The following is an 11978-nucleotide window of genomic DNA, read 5'->3' as shown; positions in this document are numbered from 1 at the left end:
CTCATTTGAAAACAGTCCTTGAGGCATTTCCAAAAGTAAGAACTAAACAGAATCCAAAGCTGCATGTATTATTCTCACGTTCACCTTTGTCTCTGTTCTTTAGCAACTTTGATGTTTTCTTAGTGTTTGTGCCCAAAGGGGCTGAATATTCTCAGTGTAAAACCCAGATGATTTATTTGAAGAGTTGTCTGCAAATCTATTTATTACTAGCATTCTCCTTTATCCATGTTCGTGTCTGACTACCATACTCTCCCCCAAATTTCCATGTTTATACTATTTCATACTTTTTAGTAAAGATGATTCATAGTTATGTAAAGGTGACTTACTTCTGGAGCTTTGTAGGTTTCATTATAAATATATTTTAAAATCATGCCAACTCTCATCTACAGACCATATAACCCACTTTTGTTTCTGCTGTGTAGCACACAAAAACCAGGTGATCTTAGAGGTAATCACTTTTCATTACTTTAAAATTCTTCAATGTGGTTCCAGCCACGCATAGTCATATAGATACCGCATGCTCAAAGATAACTTACTAGAGCTTGTTCACAGAACGAAGCTTTTCCCTAATGTCTCCTCATCCCCCACCCCCCACCTCCACAATTCTGGAAGTATTATTCCAATTGTCTTCCAGGCTTTAAATAACACTTTTTAAGAAGACACTTCAACACCATAATAGCGAATTTGCTGGCATGACCCGAACAACACGGCTACTCCAGATGCTGTATTCAAACTGTATGGGTCCATTGAAAAAATATATGTAACCTACAAGAAAAAGACCACAGGAAAATTTCAGAGTTTGGAAATAATAAAGTTGTACTACAGCTAATGTTAAACATCCAATCTGTTAGATTCCATTTTTTAAAATTCTCTTATTGGTGCATTATATTCTCACATTGTTATATAGCATAGAGTGGTAGGAAATATATGCACACAGCACTTGGAGAGCCTTCCCTCAGCTTCCTCCCCACTCGCCATTTATTTTTAGCCTTCCAACCTTTGTCCTTCTAAATCCTACTAACAGTTTAATGTATTGTTCATAAATTTAAAAGAAAAGAGATAAATTCCTAAGTTCCTAGATCTCCTAAATTATTGACTAGAGCTAATAGTCTTACCATGGGTTCGAGTTTTGATGCTAGAAATGCTAATATTAGCTATTTGTGGTAAATTGGGGATAATAACCCTTTTCATAATTAGAACAAAAATTTATTATATAATTATGGTAGTTGTGAGTCTTTACACACAAATAACTCCCCATTCCACCATGAGTTTAAATTCCTGGGATACCTTTTGCATCTTGGCATCTTTGCATGTTATTTAAGAGAGTATTTGAGGTTTAGAATGTCTTTTCACAGAATTAGCAATAATTACAATTCTCATTTTATTCTGAGCAGGTTTTCTGTGTAAGTATTCACACAGGAACAACTAATTCCTTAACTACCATACATCTACTAACACATCAAAATCCTGTATTATAGTTCTCTGTACAGAAAAGAACTTTGAGGGTGCAAATAATTACCGTTTTTCTCATAGACAGCATCCACTTTATCACCAATTCCCGGGAAGTCTTCTTCTATCAGTCTGGGTGAGTCTTTATCCATAATATGGTTAGTATCATCATATCTATTTAATAAGAAAAAGAAAGCCTTATCTTTTTTCTTCTATTTTTTTAAATGGGATGTTGTATCTCACTAAGTTGCTGAGGCTGATCCCAAACCTGTGATTGTCTTGTCTCAGCTTCCCAAGTACTGGGCTTACAGGCATGCGCTCCCATGCCCAAGTAGTAAGCTATATTTCTTAAAAATTATGTTAAGCCAGGAAAGCACTGTGCACCTGCAATCCCAGCTACTCAGGAGGCTGAGGCAAAAGAATCTTGAGTTCAAGACCAGTGTGGGCAACTTTAGGAGACTCTGGCTCAAAAAAAAAAACAAAAAACAAAAAACAAAAAACAAATTACTTTAGAAAGAATGAATACAATGACACCTTTTTTTTTTTCTTTCAGTACTGGAGATGGAACTCAGGGGCATTGTACCTCCGAGTTACACCTCCAGCCCTATTTTTTAGTCTTTTTATTTTTGAAACAGGGTCTCACTGAGTTGCAAAGGGCCTCGCTAAGTAGCTGAGGCTGTCCAGGAACAGCAATCCTCCAGTCTCCACCTCCTGAATGCTGTGATTACAAGCATTCCCTACCACGCAGGGTCACAATGACACCTTTCAAAATTGACAAGAGTTTTAAAACTCTATTTAAGACATCTGATAGCTGTTTATAGTTAGGAGTGACAATACTTAGTGCTTATTGGATGTTTAATGAGTGTTTGTTGACTTGTTTAAAGGTCATCTTTGTAAATATGATTCCACTTGAAAGTGTCATTTGCAGGAAAATGAATGGAACTACAGAATATGATGTTAAGTGAGATTGATCAGTTTCAGAAAATCAAAGGTCACGTGTTTTTTCTAATATATGGAAACTAGAGAGAAAATAGGGGGGGAAAGGAACTTTAGATAAATGAAGAGAAATACCAGTAGAATAATGAAAGGGGATTGGGAGGGAGGTTAGGAAGGAAAAAGGATTAAGAAAGGAAACCAGTCAAATAATGTTATGTCTACATATGAATATATCACTACCAATCTTACTAACATGTACAGGGCAGCAGAAGTGAGGGGGAGAAGGAGGCAGAGGGAAATATACAAAGTAGAGTATACATGCATGTTTGTATTGCTTTTCATCTCACTATGATGTATAATTATAATGTGTCCAAAAAATATAAAAATGATGTGTTTTTATAAAAGTATGCCATTAAAAGGATGTTCTATAGAATGAAATGAATACATGTTATGCACTGAAAATTGCCTATTGATATCCTACTACTTGTAAGACAAGTTGATAAGTATAGTACTTGATGCAAAAATATTTAAGGCTTAATTTCAGTATTAAAAAGTTAAGCTGGGTGTGGTGGTGCACGCTTGTAATCCCCGCACTTGGGAGGCAGAGACAAGAGGATCGCTCAGGTTCAAAGCCGGCCTCGCTGGCTTAAGAGACCCTGTTTCCAAATTTTAAAAAGTATAAAATAGGTCTGGGAGTGTAGCCCGGAGGTAGAAGGGTTTCCAGGAACCCCAGTACCATTAAAAAAAAAGTTAGAGGGACATATGGTCCTAGGGATAGGAAGGGAAGATTAGGTTTTCCATTCCAAAACATATTCAGTTCTCTTTCTTTCCTTCCACACCACACCCTGGCCTACCAAACACATTCTAAAATTAATCTTAAAAAAAAAATAGGCTCCCATCAGATACTACTTTTACTGATGAGTACTTTTTATATCCTTGGAATATATTCCAATAGGTAAAAGGTAAGAACCCCTGACCTGTCAAGAACACTTAGCCCTGTTTATATATAACTATAAGGACAGGCATTATAAGTTAAGTAAATAAAATATCATTGGAGTATAGGAAAAGGGGAGATAACCTCTACATGAGGTAATAAAAACGTGAAGATTAAATAATATTTTGAATATTTCAAAAAGGTAGGATTTCAAGAGGGAAAGATGTAGGGAAAGAGTTCCCAGGAAAGAAATGTGCTTAAGGGAAGTTGGAGTATACAAGTGCAGTGTATTTGCCGTATGGCAAGCCATCTATTCTGATTGAACCATAGAATTCTGCAGTCTAGAAAGTGGAAAGCAGCACCAGGAAGTCAACAGTCAATTGATAGAGAGGTGTAATGCCATTATCAGGAATAAAGAATTAAAAAAGCAAAGGTGATATGTGTGTGTGTGTGTGTGTGTGTGTGTGTGTGTGTGTGTGCTTGTGCATGTGCTTGTATGCCTCTGTGTAGTAGAAATGGGGTAAAGCATCCATTCTAAGCATTTCAATTGTTGGGTTCAATATGATGTATTGTAAATCCCTACTATAGACACAGTTATGAGCTCCTAAATATTGACAATATCAAAGCTGACCAAAATACTGCATATATTTTAAATCTCCCAGATCTACTTGTTCTTCAGAAAATTTGGCTTTACAAATTATGGTTCTATCAGCTTTCTTGTAAACCTCTCCAGCATAGCAGTTCACTCTACACATGGAGCTGTTTCTCAACCAGTCTTGAGCTGTGCCCATTCTGATGCCCCCTCTACCTGCTGGGAATGGAGCCATATGTAAATTAGGAGAGGAGGACAAGAAAGAGAATCCAGGCCTGGCGTGGTGGCACAGGCTTGTAATCCCCATGTTTGGGAGGCGGAGACAGGAGGATTGCACAGGTTAGAAGCCTTAAGAGACCCTGTTTCCAAATAAAAAAAGTATAAAAATAGGTCTAGGAGTGTAGCCCGGAAGTAGAAGGGTTTCCAGGAACCCCAGTACCACAAGAAAGAAAGAAAGAAAGAAAGAAAGAAAGAAAGAAAGAAAGAAAGAAAGAAAGAAAGGGAGAGAAAGAGAGAAAGAGAATCCAGGAGAAGGATTGGAAGGAATGAAGGTGCCAGAATAAAAGATAATTTTTCCATGCTTGAGGCACAATAAATGACTAAGAAAGAAAGAATGGTTGAAAGAGTTATGTTTAGGAGGTACTGAGATTGGATGTATTAAGGAGCTGACATGAAACACAAATGAATGGCTGTTAAAACTTTTAAAATAATGTGTGAGACAATAGTTAGTGTAGGGACAGACGTCTGAGGTCCGCTTTGCCCCTATGGCACAGGATGGGCCAGTGCATGTTGCTGCCGTACCTCCAAACCTGGTTTTCCGAGAAGAAGAGAGTCTTGCCTGTGTCCTCAAAATGAACCGCAGCACTTATCTTCTTAACCTCTTTTGGAAATCCCAGTTCTGATATTTTTTTGGGATAACCTTCCAGAATGTCATAACCATTAAGGGCCCAAAATTTTCTACCTAGAATAAGTGAAAGAAGACTTTTGGTACACAAGAGAATCCATTCGGACTCATGAATGTAGACATTTAACTAAACAAAGGAAGAATATATTTAAAAAGTAAAATGTTTAGTGTTCATGGTCATCATTTTTATGGGTCACCATTTTTATGAAACAAAAATAATCCTTAAGACTATTTTATTGTGAATATATCAACCAGATATCACAATAAATTTGGCAATTTATTATCCCTGAATACTAAGTTTAGAACTGGCTGAAAAATACATTAAACTTTTTGCATAAATAAATAGCACAATAGGAACAGTAAATTAGACTGAAAACTCAAAATTTTACCAGTCAGAAAGTTATTTTCATCTCTAAAAAGTAACTTAATTATAACCTTAATTATAAACATCTAATAATAGAAGTAATGTCAGTAGAACATTATGAAAATAATTATGAAAATTATTATGAAAATATAACATTAAATTATGATCATGTAACAGAGCAACAATTTGGATAAAAATTTTCCATGGTTTTATGTCAAAGAAACAAGTTGAACTTTAAGATATATCTATACCTTGAAATTAACTATGTAAAATATATATTAAATATGGGGGAGGACTGGAAAGGGAAGAGAAAAAAATAAACTTATTTTCAAAATGAGAGATTATGGTTAATTTTTGTTACTGTTAAGCTGTCTCAGTAAGCATCTTTTTAGCAGTGCAATTCAGAGAACAAACCTGAAACGATTTACATATAGACCTTTAACATACCAAATTTAGGGACATTTGGTAGGATGATTTCAGGTGTTTTCTAGTTTTGATTTGTTATACTTCATTCTTAATCTGGGCATTTTTTTGTGGCAATCATTTTACTAAGTTCCAAGTTCATCACTGCCTACACTGCTCATGAAGAAGGCCTCATCCATGGAAGGCTTACCTCTAAAGATGAAGATCAGGTCATGAGAAGGATGTTCATATGCAGCATCAATGCGGTTGGGGAGCTCTGGCCAAAAGGATTTTGTCAAAAACAGCTCTGCATCAACCTGCTGAGGGTGCAGACGCCAGAAGAACCTAATACAAGAGTAAACATACAGAGTTTTCTATCACACTGAGAGCCTTCCATTCCACTGAGTGCAGTATTTCTATCCTGCTAGCCATGTCTCTACACATCAGAAACTTAATACAACATGCCTTTGTTTGTACCTATGGTGTCTCTTTAAGGGGCAGTTATAAGTCATGGCTGTCCTACTCTAGTCTAAGGCATTCAAGTTAGAAATGTCACAGAGCCTTAGGGAAGGATCTAAGTCCTCTGTAGGTTGAGATCATAGTTAGTTCCATTTCCCATATCTTGCAAGTGGCAAATAAATGTGCCAGGCACTGAGTTGGGCTCTAGAAAGAAAGCATGAGTGAACCAAGCTGTATCTTCCACGAGCTCCTGGCCTGGGGGAGACTGACATATGAGAAAACATTATAAGCACAGTGTAATTAGAATCATAAACAGAGGCAGCGGGAACGCTACTGGAGCACGGATGAGGGAGCAACTAGTGGATGAATGAACAAATGAGCAAATAAGCATAATACAATAATCTAGAAATTACAAATTATTATTTCACTTTTCATTACCTATAACTTTAGGTTGTTAAAATTACCCCTCTCAAATTCCAACTTATATATCCGTAATCAAAGTCTCTCCATAATAAAAGGACATTTATGAGTAACAGTGTATTAATTCAGTAATTACTTTCAATATTTATCCATTTTTCAAGTAACTTGGATTTTTAATTTTACTTTGTTATCTTTACAAGAAAGATATAAAAAAGCAGCTCAGTGTACCTGAGATTACCCATTGAAAATTAAAATATTTATTCATCATTTATTTGATCTGAAATGTGCAAATAAAGTTTGTGGAAGTTTAAGCAGACGTTATGGCTATTTGCGGATGCAGACTTGCAAATGTTTGTCATGTGCAAATTTGATGAGGGGATCTCAAACGTACCTGTCTTTAAAGATCATTGTTTCTCCTCGGAGACTGGTAATGGCATCAAGGGATAAGGCAGGGTCACATTTGTCTGGTGTTTTGGGATGTTTGGGATTGGGATCTTCATCCCCTGGACCTGCAGTCATGAAATGAATGGAAGATGTTACTGAAAGTGACCTTTCCTAATGACCTGAGCCATAGCATGACAGGCTGGCCTTGCTCTTAGAGAGCAGGAGAGGGCTCCCTCCAAGAAAATGCTAAGTCCAAGACTCCTGTACAACTGTGCAAATAGCCTAGAATCCTACTTTCTTCCCCCAAGGTTAGAAAGGCCTTGCAGAAGGATGACCCCACTGCTTTCACCCTTCAGCAGCCATCCAGGTTCTTTCAGACCGTGAATTGAGATTATGTAAAGCTGATGATAGAAATAAATAGTGGGGGTAGGAGCAAAAGACTGAGAATATTCCCCCAGGCTTTGCACAATCTACTGACAGACTGCCCTTGAAAAACGCATGCCTCTTAAAGCTACTTCTGATGCCACATCATCCCTGTGGTTGCTCTCTGTTCCTTTTCTTGACCATTTGCCACCTATGGGTATGAGCTAATGCTTTACCAGTTTGCCACAGTGCCCTGCATCCCAGGGACAAGCCAGCATTCAGCTACCCTGGTGTGCCTGGCCACATGTTTGCAACTTTTCCACCAGCTCATACTCACAGCGCACACTGCTTTTTTTTCTATTTAGTTTTATCATTGGTCCCTCATTCACAACACAGTAGAAATAAGAATACACAATGCCGAGCGTGGTGGCACACGCTTGTAATCCCTGCGCTTGGGAGGCAGAGACAGTAGGATCCCTCTGGTTCAAAGCCAGCCTCTCTGGTTTAAGAGACCCTGTTTCCAAATAAAAATATAAAATAGGTCTGGGAGTGTAGCCCGAGGTAGAAGGGTTTCCAGTAACCCCAGTACCACCGAAGAAAAAAAAAGAAATAAGAATACACAATAAATTGGAAAACTCCCTTTGCCACCTTCAAGTCCATGCCCTTGCTCACATTAGCTGTGATAGTAGTCTTAAATCCAGAGGGGGAATTATGACTTGAGATGGCAAAAGCAAGTTTTCTGAATGCTTTGTTCTAGATGTGTCTGCACTGATAACTGTATGGTGGCTTTAATTATATTTAAAGCAAGTGATCCATAAATTAATGTTTGGGAGGAGATTTAATTATTTTGTAAATATTATTGAAAAGTCAAAAGAAGAAAAAAAAGAATTTCTTACACTGTCACAGTAGAGGTTGGTTTAAAACTACCAGTGTCACATGAGTGATTTCTACTGTGTCAAATTAGAGTAATTAGAATACTCAGGATACGGTCAAATGCTGCTGAGGTCGATTTCACCATCAATTGTGTTACTATGAGTGTGCCATTTAAAATCTAAAGGGTTTAGTTGCTTCACTGATTAAATGAGGGAGGAAGCATTTTTCCTTTCTTATGACAAAGTTATTTTGAGGTATAGGGTAGTACCCAGCAATGAATAAAATAAAAATAAAAGAAGTTATATTCTGCAAAAAACATTGGAGACAAAAAAAATTCTACTTGATTTGGAAAGAAAAGAAAGTGGATATTTTCTTTTGAGTGTTAATAATTGGGAGTGGTAAATTCAGTAATAATTTAGAAAGCAAATGTGTGTATCTATTCTGCTTATCTAAATAATTTAATGAATGGTTATATTCTAAGTTTACAGCTGATACAATAAGTATTACCATAGAGAGCCTGGATTCCTTGTACATCATCATCAGGAAGCATAAAGTGGCTTTTGCCAGTGTAGGTATAGATGGGAAACATGAGTGCTCCCGGGTCCTTGGAGTGGTCAAGACCCAAGGAGTGACCAAACTCATGGGCAGCAACAAGAAACAAGTTGTAGCCTGTATGAAAACAAAGAAACAATGAGAAAACAAGGTACTCTGATGACCTGTCAGTGAAAGAAATATTTTCTCTATCTTTCATTTCTTTCTTCATTATCTTACTCACGTTTGCAAATTATGATTCAGTTGTTTAAAGAAAGATTCAAAGTATTAACTTAATCATTATTAAATTCTCTTTGATTAAAGCTGCCTACATAATTAGTCAATTGCTAATATCATTAGATTGCTTTCACATAATTAGTAATAAATACAGATCTGCTTATGTAGACAGTAGGACACTTGATTTGCTCTGTATATTTCCAGACCAGATAAGGATTGGAGAAAGAGATGACCTTACATTGACAATAGAAAAACCATATAGGGTGGTACATAGCTGGGGTACAGTCCAGAACATCACCCAAAATGAGCAGCATCCAAAGAGATAATGACCAAATAGAGCAGACAATAAAATAGAGTCTCTGGGGATACAGAGATTTGGCTTCCAGTTAAATGATTCTTTCCAGAATTTTCTAGATTCTAGAGTGTGGAAAAGCAGAAACTCTGGGCATGGTTAGCCATATTTCTATTACTCTAGAATATGACTATGTCACTACATTTACATTGTTTTCTCTAGTCATTATTTCACCAATTTTTAGTCTCCTAATGCTGCTACTTTAAATTTGAAATAAAAGTATAATAAAAGGTTGAAATAAAAATAAGTTATGCGAGGCAATAAGGATATTTACTTCTATTTAGAACACGGGAGAGCTGGAGCCAGTGGTCTCCATTCTGCCATAAGTACTCTTCATTATCATAGCCTTTGCATGAAGAGAATGAACCCAGCACACCTTGCACATCATTGGGCAACCAGAGCATGAGACTGACTTTTATATTTTAGAAAATATAATCAAATACTAAATATAATTTATAATTCTTCACTTTGTATGAATGTGTTCACTGTCGTCTAATAACCCATGGGTTATATTTTTCTAAGAAATATTACCTTTAGAACTACTTGTCCAGGTTTCATCATCATCAAAATGGGCATCCCCTCCATAGTTTGGTCCAGGAGGAAAAGCATGAGCCAGAAGACCAGAGGGTCCATCAAATGGGTAGAAGTCACCATGCTCTACATGAAAAAGCAAGGCTTACAATGATTACACCCTGTAGTATCTGGTACAGGGGCTTTATGATTTTTTGCTGAATGTTGTAAACATAACAAACGACTAAGATGGAATAAAATGGAACCAGTTGAGAACTGGAATATAAAAGTGGTTTAGAAATGTTTCTGCATCATTACCTTTTGTTCCAAAAGAGATCATGATATCTGCAGTGCCATCATGGATTCTGGTAAAATTCAGAGGTGTCACATCGGACCAAACCTTGAAGGCTTTTTTGAATGCCTTTTCCACTTCAGAATGAGTCATATCAGGAGTATAATTCACAATTCTATTCCATAGAGAAAGTTTCAATTAGAGTTCAGAAGGGTAGATTCTATTTTAGAACATACTTTCTTGGAATGTTGCTTTTCAACTCAACCTGCAATGGCGTCTTCAAAAGTTCTACTAGAGGCAGAATGTATCAATTATGATGCCATACAAGGATAAAAAGTCACCTTCAAATATCTGACCATGTGTGCATTATGATGTGACTATAATGCACCAATAAAAGCATATTAAAATATTCAAATGTGTAATATTTATTTTGCATGTTAAAATCTTGCAATTATATGTATATGGCTAAATTAAATCAAATAGCTCTGTAAATCTACCTTTTATCCTTAGCACTATGGTAATAAACATGACTGATATACTTCATTTGCATATTTTGTATTCTTCCCCCCCCCTTTACTGAGGATTGAATCTTTTCTGCCTTCAGGCTACACCCCCAGCTCATTTTACTTTTCATTTTGAAATGGAGCCTCACTAATTTGTTGACAGTCTTGCTACATTGCCCAGACTAGCTGGCAACTTGTGATCATCCCGTCTCAGCCTCTCAGGTACTGTGATTACAGGGTGGCACCACTACACCCGGTTATTTGTATGTTTTCTTAAATGTAGTTTTACTCCTATTTTGGTTTCATTTGTAAAATAAAAACTTTGAGATTTCCACTGAAAAATAATGCTGGATTAGTGTTACAATAATAAGTACTATGAGGTATTAGCAGCTACAGTATTAAAACTATGCCCGGACTTAACTTCCAGTAAAATAATTAAGACCGATTTAATTTTAGACATTACAACACTAGAAGACAAAATTGGCAAATATTAAGGAAAGCTACCCTGTGATTTACCTGTAGGTTAAATTCATTTGGGACCATTTGAGAGTTCGAGGAAAAACATTGTATTCACCCACATCAGGAACCCCACATCTTGGTTTCTTCATGATGTCTAGAACGTTGTCGTCAAGTTTGCCGGTCACCTCCAAGCCAAAGAAAGACTGCATTGCTCGGATCCTGTCCACCATGGAGCTTCCTGCCGTCTTCTTCAGGATTCCCGCGAGATTCGGAGGATGGTAAAACGATTTCAAGTAGTGCTAGAAAAGAGACCAAAAGGCTCTGCTTTTAAAGGAGAAAGGAATTGAGGAGATGGACCATATCATCAGGATTGCAAGGTGGTCTACCTCTGCAAACTGCAGGTCTTCCTCAGACACATCGTCGTCATCACCACCACTGGGAAGGGGCAGGGACCGGCAGCGAGCCCAGCTCAAGTAGAGGAGGGCAGCCAGGACTCCCGGGCGCATCTTGAATGGTTGTGCAGGAGGCTGCTGTCTCTCCACCCGCAAGCACCTTAATTTTTATAGGCCTGTCAGGGTGAGTCATCCCTTAGGGCTGTCTCAACTTCCTAAGCAGTTGAAGGTAAGCATGCTTACATGGCGATTTTTTTTTTTCTCCCAAGTGTGGTTTGTGGCAGAATTTGAGGGAAATATAAAATGAGGGCATCTCTTGTTTCAGCAAAGTCTCAAAACCCATCTGGCAAAACAAACAGGATCAGCATATTTATGGATGTTGTGGGAAGAAGCAGAGAGGAATACATTTTTCTTTTTAATTTGGCCAAAGCATTTTTTGCTACTATAAGAAAACATCTACTTTTCAAATAATAAGAATATCAAGATAGTATGTTTACTCCCATATGGCAAAACCTAGTCCTGCTTCCAGGATGTTGTTAGTCTGGCCAGCTCTTAGCTAAATTCTCTCTAGAGAAATGACAGAGGGAAATGCTGTGTTTACCTGAGGGTCATAAAATTGCAC

The 11978-nt window shown here is 37.3% G+C and overlaps 1 protein-coding gene across 1 annotated transcript; it reads right to left on the bottom strand.

The window, feature by feature from the left end:
* Positions 1-664: 664 nt before the first annotated feature.
* On the bottom strand, positions 665-11479 carry MMP13 (matrix metallopeptidase 13; the record flags this gene model as incomplete). Its single annotated transcript, XM_080705841.1, has 10 exons — positions 11351-11479; positions 11022-11263; positions 10029-10177; positions 9732-9857; positions 8588-8749; positions 6852-6969; positions 5793-5926; positions 4713-4872; positions 1520-1623; positions 665-765 (listed from the first exon to the last, which is right to left on the bottom strand). The coding sequence occupies exons 1-10, from the start codon at positions 11468-11470 to the stop codon at positions 665-667; spliced, it is 1416 nt and encodes a 471-aa protein (XP_080561967.1). The 5' UTR covers positions 11471-11479.
* Between the last annotated feature and the right edge of the window lie 499 nt (positions 11480-11978).

This window comes from Muscardinus avellanarius (genome assembly GCF_963383645.1).
Source record: "Muscardinus avellanarius genome assembly, chromosome: 1".
Classification (NCBI taxonomy): Eukaryota; Metazoa; Chordata; class Mammalia; order Rodentia; family Gliridae; genus Muscardinus; species Muscardinus avellanarius.
Note: the sequence above shows the minus strand (reverse complement) of the source record. Positions and strands in the feature narration are given on the sequence as shown.